The sequence below is a fragment of the Lutra lutra genome, chromosome 1, assembly GCF_902655055.1.
Source record: "Lutra lutra chromosome 1, mLutLut1.2, whole genome shotgun sequence".
NCBI classification, from domain to species: domain Eukaryota; kingdom Metazoa; phylum Chordata; class Mammalia; order Carnivora; family Mustelidae; genus Lutra; species Lutra lutra.
This window is the reverse complement of record NC_062278.1, coordinates 171,233,700-171,251,283: the sequence shown is the minus strand read 5'-3', so window position 1 is coordinate 171,251,283 and position 17,584 is coordinate 171,233,700. Positions and strand designations below refer to the sequence as shown.

The 17,584-nt window shown below is 51.0% G+C and overlaps 1 protein-coding gene and 1 long non-coding RNA gene across 12 annotated transcripts in view; one reads left to right on the top strand and one right to left on the bottom strand.

The window, feature by feature from the left end:
* Positions 1-582, bottom strand: part of LOC125109134 (uncharacterized) — a 50,938-nt gene extending 50,356 nt beyond the window's left edge. Inside the window, exon 1 of the long non-coding RNA XR_007130133.1 lies at positions 538-582. This is a non-coding gene — a long non-coding RNA (uncharacterized LOC125109134). The remainder of the gene's footprint in view (positions 1-537) is intronic.
* Positions 583-1,189: 607 nt separating this feature from the next.
* Positions 1,190-17,320, top strand: BRPF1 (bromodomain and PHD finger containing 1). 11 transcript variants are annotated; one of them, XM_047745614.1, is made up of 14 exons: positions 1,200-1,750; positions 3,690-4,298; positions 7,893-8,852; positions 9,705-9,867; positions 10,282-10,413; positions 10,807-10,953; positions 11,738-12,047; positions 12,373-12,696; positions 13,016-13,300; positions 13,787-13,934; positions 14,915-15,051; positions 15,154-15,272; positions 15,597-15,751; positions 16,465-17,320. In XM_047745614.1, the coding sequence occupies exons 2-14, from the start codon at positions 3,700-3,702 to the stop codon at positions 16,646-16,648; spliced, it is 3,663 nt and encodes a 1,220-aa protein (XP_047601570.1). In that variant the 5' UTR covers positions 1,200-1,750; positions 3,690-3,699; the 3' UTR covers positions 16,649-17,320. The 11 variants fall into 11 exon arrangements, with proteins under 11 accessions (XP_047601606.1, XP_047601600.1, XP_047601536.1 ...); XM_047745628.1 differs by having other exon boundaries at positions 1,202-1,750; positions 10,807-10,935; XM_047745621.1 differs by having other exon boundaries at positions 1,202-1,750; positions 12,376-12,696.
* The last annotated feature ends 264 nt before the right edge of the window (positions 17,321-17,584 follow it).

Genomic DNA, 17,584 nt, shown 5'->3' with positions numbered 1-17,584 from the left:
AAACATCTTCCTGCAGTGTTGCTTCTATTAGGATGTTTTTCAAAAAACATTATTTATGAAAATTCATACATTATAGTAGGGTCGAATGCAAGGTTTGCATTAAGATATAGTAGAAGCTTCCACTTACTTTGAGCTTTGCCCCAGAACCCTGGAAGACTCTTTCACGCTCTTCTTTGGATGGCAAAACTGAAGAGGCTCAACAACAAGCATTGCTTAACAAGTGGACTCTTCCCAGGACACAAGTTCACCAAAACCCCTAAGAACTGACAATAGTTTTTGAGCTCTCTTTTATAAACATGGAATTTAACGTAGTAAGAATCTTACAACTTGCTACTTGTTCACATAGTTACCAAGTGGCCCAGTCACATTAAAACCAATAATCTGTATTGAGTCTTCCAACTTGCCACCCACAGCCATGAGCATTTCCCCGCCATCCCTACAGGGTTCCCAGCATCTGAATCCCATTTTACCGTGCACAAGTCTTTTCACCAGCCTTTTACACCTCCCCAAATTCGGTCCCTTCCTTCAGATCCATACCTTTCCTTCAGTCTGCTCCTTTGCCTTTCCCAAGCTCCTTCCCTTTCTTTCAGCCACTCCCGTTATACTTAACCTGGTCCCGCCCTTTCCTTTCAGCCCCACCCCTTTACCTTTTCCACGCCCCGTCCTTTCACTTCAGTCTCGCGTACCCTGCTACGTCCTTTCTTCCCAGCCCAGCGCCTTCCAGGCCCAACTAAAGCCCCTCCTTTTCTTTCCAGAGGCCCACTCTTCTGCTTAGCCCCACCCTTTCACCCCTGTTCATCCTCCCTTCTCCTTACCCGGGCCCGCTTTACAAATGTCCCCGCCCATTCCCCCGCAAACTCCGCCCCATGGACTGGTTTATTCTCTGCTAGACCCGCCCCACCCCTACCCATAACTCCAAGCCCTTCCTCAGGCTCCAGCCTGCGTCCCTCTTGCTCCCGGCCCTGCCCCCGACCCCGCCCCGTGGCTCCAGCCCCGCCTCGCCGCCTTTCTCTGAGACCAAGGCCAGGTCCCTACTGCAGCCGCGGCGCCAGCAGGAGGGAGGGAGGAGGCAGAGGGGGAAGGGAGAAGGGCGGGCTCCTCAAGCCCAGTCCCATGCTCACCGTCCGTGTCCGCAGATTCGCCACAAACGGCCCGACCACTCCGGATCCCGAATATCGCGTCTTCCGTCTACCGAAACTCAACTCTAAGATGGAGGTGCTAGAGAAGCCATGTGGGGTGTCCAGGGGCTCTTCTGAGTCTCAGAGAATGGCCTCTCGAGACTCAGCAGACGGGCGGGGATCTGTGGCGAAAGTGCAGCTTGACAGCGCCGAGGCGCTGAGTTTACCCTGCGCAGACGCCGTCGCCGCCGCTGCCGCCGCCGCCGCCGCTGCCACTGCCTTTGCCGCCACGGTCTCCGCCGCCGCCGTCCCCGCGCTGCCTCCCGGAGGCTCCATTGTTTCGGCGGTGTCGGGTCCCGAGGCCGGACAACCTAGTGGCTTTCGAAACGGGCGGCGGCCGACAGAGTTGAGACACCAGGGCGCCGGCGGGACCGGGAGCGGCAGGGGTCAGCGCGGGAATCCCGGGGAGCCGGGGCCAGAACGTGGGGCGGCAGGGGGCCGGGGTGGCGAGATCTGCGGTCTCCGGAGTTGGGGCTCTCTCTCCCCGGCCCGTCTTTCCCCGCCGGCCTCCCCAAGTGGGGTCGGAGCCCCGGCGGGCGCCCCCGGCGATGAGCCCGGACTCGAGGTGGCCGGTAAGTGCGGGCCTGGGACCAGGGCGGGAGTGGCCAGCGGGAGAGGACTAGACTACTTTCGTGGGGCGTGCACTGAGCTGCCTGGCCCGGCTGCCCCTTGGGCTACTCCAGCCGGGAGAACTGACAGTGCGTTAGCTCCCACCCCGCGTCCCAGGGCAACAGAGTATCCTCCACGGTTGCCTGGGCCAATAGCGGGAGGGGAGCCTTGTTTAACATGTTACACTTCGACAAAAGGGAAACGTCGCCGCATCCGGGAGAGGGCTGCGGGCACCGCCTGGGCCGGGCCTGATCGCTTCGGCCCCCGCCCTCTACTTCCTCCAGCCCCCTGAGTTCTGCCGCCATACCCCTGTGGGCCCTGGGGCTTCCTCACGGGCTTCCAGTCTAAGTTCTTGTCTCCACCCGTGTGCCTCTGGCGCTCAGTCCCAGCGGGACATCTGCGCGGGGCTCTGTGCTACTTTGGGAGCCAGGGCGACAGAGCAGCATCATACACCAGGGACCCATCATTGAAAAGGAAGAGCTTGCCTGTTCCTCTGATTGGTTTGTGTTTAAAGACACAGCTGCAGGTAAAGGAAGTAAAAGTTGGAGTAGTTTTACCAGTGCAGAAGTCAGGGGCTTTGACAGAGGCTGGAGCAGCCCACTTGGCTTGGCTAAGTAGCCGGAGAGAGGCCAAGAGGGGTCACTGTTTGTCTGGGAGCTCAGGGTGGGCTTTGCCTGGAATGATGCCAATACCCTAGCTGAATTATTGAACTCAACTAGGCCTGGAGAAACTGGGGCAGTCTCTGACCAAGCTGGGCTTCCTGGGGGCTGGTGCCATCTGCTGTCACTACTCACCCAGGAACACTGGAGAGGAGGAAGGGGAAGGCCCTGAGGACCATCATGGAGCTGAGTGTGCCTAGATTGTCATGTTCCTATTTGTACCCTTAGTACCTGGTATCATTTCCCAGGGTCAGGGGCTGGTACCTCTCCTAGAGCCAGGGCCAGGGCATAGCCTTCCCCTAAAGACCTCAGAAATGAACTTGTTTGAGACAAGAAATGAGCTTGTTTCTGTAATGCAATGATTTGTGCTGGTGCCCAGGATTAAATTGCGGGCTGCCCATTCAAGCAAGCTTCTATATGGGTTAACACTAGCCTTCATCCATCTGTCAGCTCCAAATCTGATGATCCCCTCATTTAGCTATTTATTCAACAAGTTGTTCATTCATATGCCAAAAACTGAGTGTCCACTACATGCCAGGTACTGAGGATATATAGAGGTGGGCAGGCTCTGATGTCTGCACCACATAGCACCCAGTCTAGTGGGAGGAAACAAAGAACTTCCAGTGTGGTAAGTGCCATGCCACTATGATGGAATGATGAGAATGGAATGCTGTAGAAACATAGCTCCCGATGGGAAAGACAGATCATAACAAGAAGTGGTATTTGAGTTGGGTTTTGAAGAATGAGTAGGAGCTCACCAGTCAGGATGGAAGCCATTTCAAATAGAGATCATCTTGCAGGAATGAGAGGTTATAACATTCAGGGAAGGGCAAGTTGCCCTGGGTATACAGAAGCACAGCTGTAACTAGTGAGAAGAGTCTGGAAAGGAGGACTAGGGCCAGAAAATAAAAGGAGTACCTTGAATGTCATCATAAGGAATTTGGATATTATCCTGAAATAAGTGGGGAGCATCAGGAAGTTTTTAAGCAAAAGACTGATGTGATTGTTCCTACTCTGGCCACATTATGTGAGATTAGGCTAGAAGATTCGAGATATAGGGCAGGATGATCAGGCAGGAGGTGATGAGGCCCAGACTGTGGCCATGGTGTAAAGGTGATGGTATTTGAAGTCACTGTAGAAGTGAGCTGGCCAGGCCCCTTGAGGAGAAGGAGGGCTGGAGAGTATAGAGTGAATGGCCAGGAACTTGTCCTCAGGCCTATGCTAACTGATCTGTACATTCTAGATGTGACAGCATGGGGGTGGACTTTGATGTGAAGACTTTCTGCCACAACTTGCGGGCAACTAAGCCACCGTATGAATGCCCCGTGGAGACCTGCCGCAAGGTCTACAAGAGTTACAGTGGTATCGAGTACCACCTATATCACTATGACCACGACAACCCACCGCCCCCCCAACAGACTCCACTCCGCAAGCACAAGAAGAAGGGGCGCCAATCACGCCCAGCCAACAAGCAGTCACCCAGCCCCTCAGAGGTATCCCAGTCACCGGGCCGTGAGGTGATGAGCTACGCACAGGCCCAGCGCATGGTGGAGGTGGACCTGCATGGCCGTGTCCACCGCATTAGCATTTTTGACAACCTGGATGTGGTGTCAGAGGATGAGGAGGCCCCTGAGGAGGCTCCTGAGAATGGCAGCAACAAGGAGAACACTGAGACACCAGCTGCTACTCCCAAGTCAGGCAAGCATAAGAATAAGGAGAAGCGCAAGGACTCCAACCATCACCATCACCATAATGCTTCTGTGAGCACCACTCCCAAGCTGCCAGAGGTGGTATACCGGGAGTTGGAACAGGACACCCCAGATGCCCCGCCCCGGCCAACTTCCTATTACCGGTAAGGCCACCTCTACCTGCCCATTCTGGAAAACTGCTCAAGCAGGGCTCAGGAGCTGGAGAGGTAATAGGCACCAGAGAGAAGAGTGGCACAGATAAAGGGTAGCAGAAGCACACTGGTCCTGCCCAGGCAATAAGAAGAATAGTGCCCCAGCTAATGATGGTGGTACTTACTATATACTGCCACATGCCAGTCCCTGCACTGGGTACTTTACAGCCAGTCCCTTCCATTTTATTCTCACAATTCTCTCAGGCAGGTATTTTTCTCATTTCGCAGAGGAGGAGCCCACAGTCCAGAAAGGGGACCCAAAGTCACATGTTAGTGGATTTGAACTGGGATTCAAGTCCAGGTTACTCTGACTCCAAAGCTATACTGTTTCCACTGTATCAAAACATCATGTGTCTGGTTGCTGACCCTCCACTCCATCACTGTGTAGCCTTGAGAAAAGCTTCTGGCTTTCTAATGACCTGATCTGCAGAGCATGTATAATATTCCTCTGTCAGCCAGGAGGAAGAAGACTAGGCACACTGATTTTATAAGGTCCTGAAAGCAATTGGTAAATCTGCAGAGGTAATTTTCCCATTATTCTGTTACTGTCACCCATCCTTTAGCCTGTATAAGCAACATTTTCATCACCTATGTTTTGTACTCTTCTGTTGGCCCTTTTATTTATTTCATTTCATTGTTTCTTGGCATCCCATGTCCTTCCAAAATTAGTCACGGTGGCTCCTAACAAAGTCACGGGCATAAAGCTAAATTCCTTTAACACAAGGTAAAAAATGTAGGGATGGTGCAGTGTGGTGGTGAAGCTACACAGAAACCTTAGCTGAAGGATGGTACAAAAACAAAATGTAAAACTTCTGAGTCTTGGCATTCAAGGTAAAGAGAGCATTTGGAAAAATTAAGGAACAATGTTCAGTGTCCACTAATCAGAAGGCTTGATCTCTGCAAAGGACTTATAAATGTTTTTATATAAAAGGTAGTTTTTACAAAAAATGCAATCATGTGATGGTATACTGAGTCTCAGTTCTTTAAAATCAAGTCTTGGCGGGGGGGGGGGGTGGAATATATATATCTAAAAAAAATAAAATTAAGCCTGTGGGAACTCAAGTGATTTGGCCTAGTAAGACACTTTGGTCTCACCCCTGTTCACATGTTAGTCAGTCTCCTCTTCCTCTCTTATTTTAACTGTCCAGCCCAGCTCCACCCCCTTCTGGCTTTCTCCTGCTTCTCTTTTATGTTAACACTCACTGCTGTTCCCACCCCCCAAAACACAGACCCCTGCCTGGGCTCTTTAGCACTCTCTGCTCTGATAGGCAGTTCAGACCAGTTCATCCCACCCCATTTCTTCCTCCTTCTGCTTTTTCACTCTTTCTTCCTGGCGTTCAAATTTGTTCTCCAGGCGAGCAGTTCTTAGCTAGGTACACTGCATCATCTGGGGAGTATGTTCCATGTCATTTATTACTACTGTTAGCAGAACTGTCCAAGTTTTGTAAATGATATATATATATATATATATATTTTAAAGATTTTATTTATTTATTTGACAGAGAGAGAGATCACAAGTAAGCAGAGAGGCAGGCAGAGAGAGAGGAGGAAGCAGGCTCCCTGCTGAGCAGAGAGCCTAATGCAGGGCTTGATCCCAGGACCCTGAGATCATGACCTGAGCTGAAGGCAGAGGCTTAACCCACTGAGCCACCCAGGTGCCCCTGTAAATGATATTTTTTATATATAAATTTGAGAAGATTTGAGGTCATCTCTCTAAGAACACCATTTTCTCTTTCTTGCATCTGATATGCTTTCTTGAGGGGGAAAGCGGGTGGAGTGTAGGCTGGTGTGCCAGGAATTGTACATGACATGCAGCCTACATTATCTATCTGTGCCACAGCCTGTAATCTGGGTACACTGTGGGAGTGTGTTACGCACCATCGCGTAATGTCACATGTGTTGTGGCAGAGAAAAGGTTGAGAACAGGTGCAAAGGCCTGGAAGTGGCTGGATGGTTCATACAAGCTCTGAGGCACACCCTTTTTCAACAATGAGGACACTGTGGTCACTTTGGGGAAGGAGAAAAGGGCTAAGGAGGAAACTGCTTCCTGTAGACACAGTATTTTAGTTTCTCTTCTCCATTCCACCCCCAAAATGCCTTTGAAATGAACAACACTGTGCCTATTTCTGTTTAGTGAATCAGACATGGTCCTTGCCTCTAGCCTAGAGTGGAGGAGTTAGACACATAAATAGAATACAAGGCAAGATAGGTCAGGGCTGTACAAAAGCTAATACTAAAGCTAATGTTTATTGAGTACTTGCATCATGCCAGGTACTGTTCTAAGTTCTTTACCTGTATTAACTCATTTAATGCCAACAACAGCTGTGTGAAATGGGTTCAAGTTAGCATTACTACTTTTCAGATGAGGAAACAGAGACCCAGGGAGGTCACCTTATTTACCTACTGGCGTACAGAGCATGACTCCAGAGCCTGTGCTCACCTGGCCTGCTCTTAGCATCCAGAACCCCACTTCCCTTTAGGAGAGGGGAGGAGAGGGATAGAAACTAACATTGATTTAGGGCCTGCTATGTTGTGCAACTTCATTTAGCCCATTCATTTTTTAAATTCCATTTAATCCTGATAAGTGTCTTTGGGAGAAAATGGTAGCATCCTCATCTTATCATCAATAATACTGAAGTTTAGAAAAGAACAGTAATGACTTGAGAATCACAAAGTGGGAGAGCCAGGCTTTAGATCCATGTTTGTCAGAAGTTAAAGCCCCATTCTTTCCATTGTAGCTCCCTGTAGCTTTGTAATACCAGAGTCCAGGCAACCTAGAGCATAGCAGGGGGCATGGGGAGCCTGCTCTGTGTGCCAGGAACCTGGAGCAGCCCTCGGCTCCAGTCCTGCCGGTCCAATGAGTGCTGTAGGGTAGAGTGTAAATTGTAGCTTTTCCATTTCTGGTTGTATGATCTATTTGTGTTGGGCAGTTAATTAACTTCTCAAAGCTTTGTCTTCCTCATCCACAAAATAAGGCCAATAAGAACATTAATACTACGGCTGTGGTGAGAATATATGTGTAACAGTAAATGCTCAGTAAATCTTAGTTGTTCTGTTATCTTCCAAGGCTATCCAGAGAACAAACACAGTACCTAGAGTCTGAGGGAGTCCTGAGCTGCACCAGCTGACAGAAGGCCCGTGGCAGCTTGATTCAGGACACTGCCAGCTGGTGCTAAAAATGATATATAATTTGCAAGTGACACATGAGGACCTTTCTTCAGACTCTTTGCACCATCATCCAGACCAATCCAGTAGGTCCTAGCTGCCCCACCCTCCTCCCTTCTGGAGTTTGACTGAGCTTGTGCACCTCAGAGGAGGTGGTGTAGTAGCTAGTATACAAGCTTCCTAACTCCCTAAACCTTAGGTTTCCTTTTCTGCAAAACTAGAATAATTATAGAACCTGGGGTTAAGATGACAGTGGAATGAGACAGTAATAAATAAAGGCACAGGCCTGGCATTGAGTAAGTATCCAGCAATTGTAGCCCATTGTCTTCAAAGGAAGGAAGGCTCAAGCATATAATGCTGAGCTGCCTATGTGCACTGCAGGTACATTGAGAAGTCGGCAGAGGAGCTGGACGAGGAAGTAGAGTATGACATGGATGAGGAGGACTACATCTGGTTGGATATCATGAACGAGCGGCGGAAGACAGAGGGTGTGAGTCCCATCCCACAGGAAATCTTTGAGTACTTAATGGATCGGCTGGAGAAGGAGTCCTACTTTGAAAGCCACAATAAAGGTGACCCCAATGCACTAGTGGATGAGGATGCCGTGTGCTGTATCTGCAATGATGGTGAGTGCCAGAACAGCAATGTCATCCTGTTCTGTGACATGTGCAACCTGGCTGTGCACCAAGAGTGCTATGGTGTCCCCTACATCCCTGAGGGCCAGTGGCTATGCCGCCGCTGCCTCCAGTCACCCTCCCGCGCTGTGGACTGTGCCCTGTGCCCCAACAAGGGTGGTGCCTTCAAGCAGACAGATGACGGGCGCTGGGCCCATGTGGTGTGTGCCCTGTGGATCCCTGAAGTCTGCTTTGCCAACACAGTCTTCCTGGAGCCTATCGACAGCATTGAGCATATCCCGCCAGCTCGTTGGAAGCTGACCTGTTATATTTGTAAACAGCGGGGCTCAGGGGCCTGCATCCAGTGCCATAAGGCCAACTGCTACACAGCCTTCCACGTGACATGTGCCCAGCAGGCTGGCCTTTACATGAAGATGGAGCCTGTGCGGGAGACGGGTGCCAATGGCACCTCTTTCAGCGTCCGCAAGACGGCCTATTGTGACATCCACACACCCCCGGGTTCAGCACGCCGCCTGCCTGCCCTGTCCCACAGTGAGGGTGAGGAGGATGAGGATGAGGAGGAGGATGAGGGAAAGAGTTGGAGCTCAGAGAAGGTCAAGAAGGCCAAGGCCAAGTCCCGGATCAAGATGAAGAAGGCACGGAAGATCCTGGCAGAGAAGCGGGCAGCAGCACCTGTGGTGTCAGTGCCTTGCATCCCACCACACAGGTATGTGGGGAGTGGATGGATAGGCTGGTAAGGGAAGAAGAAGCCCGCATAGAGATGGATAGTCCTGAGTGGAGTGACAGGTTTCGGTTATCTTAACAGGAGCTATAAAGATGTTAAAAAAAACAAAAAACAAAATCACACTAGATTCCAAAAGAAGTTAGCTCTAGCAGGTCACCTCACTTTAACTTAGGAGCCAGAAATGTCAACTTTTATCTGGTAGATCCAGTAAGTGTTTTCAGCTGCCATTCATTTTGATGGTTTGGTTTAAGTTAGGAAGAAAGAAGATGGAGTAGCAACCAGCCATAGTAGCAGAAATGGTCTGATCCGGAAGGGAGAAAGGGAACAAAAAATGGGGAAGGAAATGCTTAAGAAGTTGCAAAGTGGTCACTGCCCCTAATGACTCCAGATGAGGGCTACCATCATTAGTTATTTTTTTTCCATCATTAGTTATTTTTAACTCTCTTGTGCTATCTAGTTGATTTTCTATAGTTTACTGCTTTACAATTGTACTTTGTCCTAAAGCCTTCCAAGGCTCGATCTGAGCAGGTTCTCCAGGGTCAAATAATACTCCAGGCTACAGTGACAAGAGCATTCTTAGGGGCCAAGCTTCCTGATATCCCTCCCCCACCTAACTTCGTGAACAGGGTTGGGATCTGGCTTCATGCTGGGAGTTTGGCTTCCTGTCTGGTACCATTTGCTCTTCTTTGCATTAAGCCAAGTGTCAGGCCTTTTTGACGATAGACTTATTCCCGATTCAGCCCCATTTCAGGAATTTTCACTAGCCAGAGACCCCTGTTCTGCTTAAGAAAAGCATGGCTCAGTGGGTTTTTCTCTTTATTCCCCACTTTCCAGGCTCAGTAAAATCACCAACCGCCTGACCATCCAAAGGAAGAGCCAGTTTATGCAGAGGTTACACAGCTACTGGACGCTGAAACGGCAGTCCCGAAATGGAGTCCCACTGCTACGTCGTCTACAGACACACCTGCAGTCTCAGAGGAATTGTGACCAAATCGGGGTACTGTATCAGATTCCCTGTGGGCTCTGGGAACATGGGCCAGGAACACAAGGACTGAGATTTGTGACTACTGCTTTCAGTGTCCGAGGCCTTAGGCTATTTCCTCCTTTAAGCTAGCCCTCAAACCAGGCTCAGGATGAAATCCTTATAGATTATCTGCTCACAAGAAGGGCACTGTTCCTGTGTGTTCATTCATCCATTCACTCAACAAGCATATACCAAGCATTGATTCTGTGCCATGCCTGGGGGCACATATGTTTAGGAACTCCCACTTTAGCTAGCAAGCCTGCCAGTAAATGACTGTGCTCCCTCTTTAAGCTTTAACTACCCTTGACCCAGACTTCCTGGGCTCTCCTCTTTTGGCCTTTCTTCTGGCTCCCTCATCATCTCCTGATCCCCTTTTTGCCTCTACAGAGAGATTCTGAGGATAAGAACTGGGCCCTCAAAGAACAGCTCAAGTCTTGGCAGCGACTCCGGCATGACCTGGAGCGAGCTCGGCTGTTGGTGGAGCTTATCCGCAAGCGGGAGAAACTCAAAAGGGAGACGGTGAGTGCTCCTGGGCCAACTCTATCTTACATAAGAGAAAACAGTCCTGGGACAAGGAAGAGCATGTATCCCCTGGCCAGGAAGTAACAGGGCTGATGCTGGAGTCAGGTTTCCTGGCTCCCAGTGTGTTCTCTAGCTCACTACAAACAGAATGTCACAGAAGATTATGAAAGAGACCCTAGATTATGTGATATAGGTAGCTGGCACTGGAAGTTCAAGGAAAGGAAAGGCCAGCCAGAATAGATGGGCCTTTTTATAAGTTGACTTGAGTGAGTACACCCAGCTGTCGGCTGGAGAAGGAAGGCAGTGTCCCAGACCAGCTGCTGCCATCCCCTCAGACCTCTGCCAAGGGACTGGCATGGGCCTGGCTGATTGGGCCTTTATGTGTGTCAGATCAAGGTCCAGCAGATCGCCATGGAGATGCAGCTGACCCCTTTCCTCATCCTTCTTCGCAAAACTTTGGAGCAGCTCCAAGAAAAGGACACAGGCAACATCTTCAGCGAGCCGGTCCCTCTGTCTGAGGTAACCGAATTGGACGAAGTAAGAATCCCTTCCCCTCACTCCACCTTCTTTCTGTTCCTCTCCCAGTTGGACCCCTGCTGCAGGTCTGGGCCAGGGACTAGGAGGGGACCATGAAGAGAGGGGCTGGTGGCTCTGGGGCTCCAGGATGAACTGGAGCCACATGCATCACCTGGACTCTGTCTTGTCCCTGTCATACCCCAAGGGCCCAGAATGGGAGGCAATCTGCACTCCTTCCCCAGAGGCAGGGACTGAGTCTGCCAAATGAATAATCCCAGGGCAGGAAGACACTTTCGGGGTGCTGAACCCTAGAACGGAGACTTTAGAAGGCTCAGCACCTAAAGAACCAGCTCTGAAGCCCTAGGTCCTGACTGGCAGACTCTTCTCTCTAAAAGGTATAAAATGAGAAGCCTGAGGCAGTAGCCTCCTTATAAGTCTTAATGATAGGTAAAAAGAACTATAGGAATGCAAGATGGTGTTCTTTCCAGAGGATTGCTGTAGCCATTTTCTTACTGAAGCCTCAGATGGCTGTAGGAAGTAAATTTGACTGTAATTTCATCACCATTTTCCAGGCAAGGAAGAGAAGGCCCACAGAGGTTAAGAGACTTGCCATGGTCACACAGCTTGTGACTGGTAAAGTCAAGACTAGAATCCAGCTTTCTTTTCCCCTGTGTTATATGCCTGCCTCTAACTGTGGTGGGAGGAGATTGCTGGATGCATTTCAGGGGGTGGGGGTGTTAGGAGCAAGGGTTCAGGGAGAATGAGGAGCATATTTCCACTTAGCCACACCTACCCTACTCTCCAGGTACCTGACTACCTAGATCACATCAAAAAGCCAATGGACTTTTTCACCATGAAGCAGAACTTGGAGGCTTACCGCTACCTGAACTTTGATGATTTTGAGGAGGACTTCAACCTTATCGTCAGCAACTGCCTCAAGTATAACGCCAAGGATACCATCTTCTACCGGGCAGCAGTGCGGCTCCGCGAACAGGGTGGTGCTGTGCTCCGCCAGGCCCGGCGCCAGGCAGAAAAAATGGGCATTGACTTTGAGACGGGCATGCATATCCCCCACAACCTGGCTGGAGATGAAGCCCCACAACACGCTGAAGATGGTGGGTGATAAGTCATGCTACACACATAGAGGCCAATGCCAGGGATGAACAGCTTTCCAAAAGTCCCCTACCGGAAACAGGCAGTGTAGGCAGGAAGTAGCTAGGCTGAGCAGTGGCAAGCTATCCCCAGGAATGTTCCCCAAGAAGCCAGACTGGGTGAATGGATAGCAGTGCCCGCCATCCCACATCTTGGTGCTGCTGTTATACAGCTGTTCCTGGTGAGAAGCCCAGGGAAAAGAGTGGTTTCTTGCTGCCTCCCAGGTTCAGGGGGCCCAGAGGGCTGCACTGAGTCTGACCTTTCCCCAACCCCCATGTCCATCCCTAGCAGCAGAGGAAGAGCGGCTGGTCCTGCTGGAGAACCAGAAGCACCTGCCAGTAGAAGAGCAGCTAAAGCTGTTGCTGGAGCGGCTGGATGAGGTGAATGCCAGCAAGCAGAGTGTGGGCCGTTCACGGCGTGCAAAGATGATCAAGAAAGAGATGACAGCACTGCGGCGAAAGCTTGCCCACCAGCGGGAAACTGGAAGGGATGGGCCTGAGCGGCACGGCCCCACGAGCCGGGGCAGCCTGACACCTCACCCGGCAGCCTGTGACAAGGATGGGCAGACAGACAGTGCCGCTGAGGAGAGCAGCAGCCAGGAGACAAGCAAAGGTCTGAACCCCCTAGCAAGGTGGACTCCAAAGCAAGCCAGACTTGACTCTGCAGCACACACTCAGCCCCTGCCATTCCCCAGGCAGAGGTTTCTCCTACACAGCTAGCTGTACTTTCTCCCTCATTCCCCATTCAGGGGCCTTTCAGCTGCCTCTCTGGCTATTTGTATAAGAGATGATGTTCCCAAGTCCATACCCCCTAGATCATCTCCCAACTCTAGCTGGAGTAATGGTCCTACAGATCTAGGGCATACCCTGGGCATCTACCCCTCCCACATCAGGCCCCTCACCAACTCTCCTTCTCTCTTTCTCTGCTCCAGGCTTGGGTCCCAACATGTCCTCAACCCCCGCACATGAGGTGGGCAGGAGAACCTCAGTTCTGTTCTCCAAAAAGAACCCGAAGACAGCTGGACCGCCCAAGAGGCCGGGCCGGCCCCCCAAAAACCGGGAGAGCCAGATGACCCCCAGCCACGGAGGCAGTCCTGTGGGGCCCCCCCAGCTCCCCATCATGGGCTCCTTACGTCAGCGCAAGCGGGGTAGGAGCCCCCGGCCCAGTTCGAGCTCAGACAGCGACAGTGATAAATCCACAGAAGACCCCCCAATGGGTGAGCCTCACCATCACCCAGCACCCCCGCCCCAAGAGAGTGAGCTAAGCTGCCATCGTCCCCAACATAACTCTCACCTATCCCTTCATTTGCCCAAAATATATCAGAGCTGGAAGTGCCCTTAGGGATCCTTTAATTCAGTCCCTTCATTTTACAGATGGGGAAACTGAAGTCCAGAAACACTGACCCAGCTAGATTCCTATCCAGGATCCCCTCCATTATATCCCTTCACCTTTTCTCTTCTCCCCCTTCTTGGGGATTTCCTGCCCTTTAAGCCATTTGTGTCTTAAGGCCAGTAACTGCCAAGGGAAGTACAAGGGGTGGGGCAGGACTATGGCCAACAGAGCTGGCTCTGTTGACCATAGTTGGAGGAATATTCTAGCACAGAAGGGAAAGCTAAGCTCCTAGTGCCCCTCACCCCCATGCCATCTCTGATCTACATCTTCCTGACCGATTCCTTTCCTCCTCCCCCTCCCGCCAACCAAGACTTACCAGCCAATGGTTTCAGCAGTGGAAATCAGCCAGTGAAGAAGAGTTTCTTGGTATATCGTAATGACTGCAGCCTTCCCCGGAGCAGCTCTGACTCTGAGTCCAGCAGCAGTAGCAGCAGCAGCGCTGCCTCCGACCGAACCAGGTACCAGCCCTCCAGATCAAGGCCTGTCTCCAGGATCCCCTTCCAGGTTTCCCTATGGGAAGTGGGGTGGCAGCCACCTCAGATTAAGATGGCTCAGACCCAAGGTTCTCTGCAAAATAAATGGCATATATAAGAATGTCACCATAATGGAATAGTGGGAACCATCCTGGGTTAAGCTGACATAGAACAGAGTATAAACTGATGCCTTGGGGCCTGGATTTGGCCTGCATACATATTTTGTTCAACCAGCATGGTGTTTTTAAAAAAATGAATCTAGTACTACCACGTAAAATTCCTAGTGTCTGTATTCTCTTTTTTTTTTTTTTTTTTAAGATTTTATTTATCTGACAGAGAGAGATCACAAGTGGGCAGACAGGCAAGCAGAGAGAGAGAGAGGAGGAAGCAGGCTCCCCGCAGAGCAGAGAGCCCGATGTGGGACTCGATCCCAGGACCCTGAGATCATGACCTGAGCTGAAGGCAGAGGCTTAACCACTGAGCCACCCAGGTGCCCCGTGTCTGTATTCTCTTTAAAAATCAGATCTGGGGGGCGCCTGGGTGGCTCAGTGGGTTAAGCCGCTGCCTTCGGCTCAGGTCATGATCTCAGGATCCAGGGATCGAGCCCCGCATCGGGCTCTCTGCTCAGCAGGGAGCCTGCTTCCTCCTCTCTCTGCCTGCCTCTCTGCCTGCTTGTGATCTCTCTCTGTCAGATAAATAAATTAAAAAAAAAAAAAATCAGATCTGGTAAATCTAGCCAGTGCTTCCTTTAGACGGGGTGTATTCATCACTACCACTGCTAAATCCAGCCCATGTCCGTTATGTCACTGCCAACCCCCTGAAGCATTTGGGTTTGAAATTTTTCAAGTGACCTCAGCTTTCAATAATTCTTAGACCCTGGGGCCCACTTTAAAGAGAGGACGTCTACCATGCCATTATCTACTCTTCCCCTCCTTTAAGCTGAGTTCTTATTTTCTTATCCATAGCACAACACCCTCAAAACAAGGCCGGGGCAAGCCCTCCTTCTCTCGGGGCACATTCCCAGAAGATAGCAGTGAAGATACCTCAGGCACTGAGAATGAGGCCTACTCCGTGGGCACTGGCCGCGGCGTGGGCCACAGCAGTAAGTACCCTTACCCAAGGCCAGGGATGCCGGGGGCCCAGTGTCAGGGCCTTGCCAGCCCCCTGGCTGCTGATCCGCCTCCTCTCTCCCATTCCTGTGAAGTGGTAAGGAAGAGTCTGGGACGGGGAGCTGGCTGGCTGTCAGAGGATGAGGACTCGCCCCTGGATGCTCTGGACCTGGTGTGGGCCAAATGCCGAGGGTATCCATCATACCCAGCTCTGGTAGGCTTCCCCTTTTCTTATCATACCCCTTGTCTCCCAACACCAGCTGGCAGACACAGTTTGTACTGCAGAGAACAAGGGTCTTTGGCAGATAGACACTTAAGAGGTTCCTGGTTAGTTGTTCCATGTCTCCTTTTTCCTTCCCATTGCACCCTGGGGTCTCAAGTAGTTCATCATTAGAAGCAGCCAAGGGTCAGCATTGCAGCCTTGTGGCATAATAACCTTTCCCTGTCCCCACTTCAGAGATAGCTCCCAATTCTTAGGTAGTGTAAGCTGTGCAGAAGAAGGGGACTGAACCAAACAAAGGTCTTATTACACCCTCAGATAATTGATCCAAAGATGCCCCGGGAAGGTATGTTCCACCATGGGGTTCCCATCCCTGTGCCCCCACTGGAGGTGCTGAAACTTGGGGAGCAGATGACCCAGGAAGCCCGAGAGCATCTCTACCTCGTCCTCTTCTTTGACAACAAGCGAACCTGGTAAGGGAGGAGGGAAGCATCTGGTGTGACTCACAGCCACAGATGCAACCCTGGGTATAGGGGCAGGCTGCCAGGAAATTCCAGCAACAGACAGACTGGGCTATCACAAATCAGAGGGGGAGGGACTTAGATCTTTGAGCAGAAGGGTTGTGTTGACCATGAGTCTGAGTGGGCAGAGGCTGACAACCAGCTGTAGCTAGACCTCAAAGGGCCATTAAGTGACTGTGACAAGTGTGCTCCCCACCCAGATTTAGGTGGCTTCTAGACTTCGTTTTCCCACCTCTGCCTTCATGGTGACAAGATGGAGATAAAACAGGCATGAATGTTCACGCCTGAGTCTCTGTTCTGTCACATGTGGGTAATGTTTTTGTGCATTGTCTGCAGAGGATAAATTTAATGTCAGTCAAGTCTGCCAGGATTCTATGGGACAGGGTACTTATTTCAGGTTAGGTTATGGCTCTGCCTGTTTTGCACTCAGAAATACCCTGTTGTTACCCCGTAGTAGGTCTTTTGACTGGACTCTTTTCATCACTAGATTATGAGCCATTCCTTGAGGGCAGGGATTATTTCTCTTAGTCTCAGTAACCCTATTGTCCACCAGAGCCTTGCTCAGAGTGGGCACTCAAGAGGTGTTTTTGAATGAGTGTGTGATGAAGGCTGCTGCTTGTCGCTTTCCCAGAGATGACTTATGTGACCCTCATCTTGTCCTACAGGCAGTGGCTGCCAAGAACTAAGCTGGTTCCTCTGGGCGTGAACCAGGACCTCGACAAGGAAAAGATGCTGGAGGGCCGCAAATCCAACATCCGCAAGTCAGTGCAGATTGCCTACCACAGGGCTCTGCAGCACCGCAGCAAGGTGCAGGGTGAGCAGAGCAGTGAGACCAGTGATAGTGACTGATAATGCCCAGCACAGCCCAACCTACAGTGCCCTGCCACCTCTCTCCTCCCCCTTTGCTCACTGTCCTGGAGTGGCACCGGCCTCTGCACTGACTCATTCCTGGTCTTGGGGCCAGTCTCAGGGGAAGCTGGGTGGGGGAGGTCCCTCCCGCCCTGAGTGCAGCTGGACTGTACAGAACACTCCAAGGGCCCATGGTGGCTCTGTGCAAGGAGAGGGGAGGTCCCACTGGCCAGAACGCTCCAGAGACCTCACAGCAATGTAGTGCAGGATGGTGGGCCAAGGTTAGGACACTGCATAAAACAGGCCATCCCACCACCTCTGCCTGCTCTGCTTGTTCCAGGAGAATCTGTAACTGCCTAGTGGCCTGAGGCCCCCCCGCAGGTGGTGAGGTGAGCGGGCATCTGCCCAGCCTAGCAGTGGGATTGCTGTCTGTCCAGCCCAGAAGAGGGGCACTAGGTGACCCCCTCCCCTGCTGTTGTAAATACTGTAATTAGCGGAGAATTTAAATTATTCTCATTTGTAACTGCGTTTCCGGGTCGCGCCAGAGTCATTTGGTACTAAAAAAGACTGGGGCCTGTCCCCACTTCCCTTTTTCCCATAGATTCCCCCACCTTTCAAACTGGTTTGTATTTATTTCAAAGGAAGAAAATATATTGATTCTTAGAAAATAAATGATCTGTTTGGAATTCTTGGGTTCTTACCTCCTGCCAGGGAGAGGGATAAAAAGGGAAGCTCCGTCCCCCAGGGATGGTAAATAATTGGGCTCAAGAGGTTGCTGGTTGCTGTGCCTGCTGCATTTGTAAGACAACAACAGAGAGAATATAACAGCTCCCTTTTCTGAGGCACTTAACTGAGTGGCAGGCCTTGTTCTAAGCATTTTTAGATACATAATTTCATGTAATCTTTGCAGTAACTCTGGGGCAAGTTAATAATAGG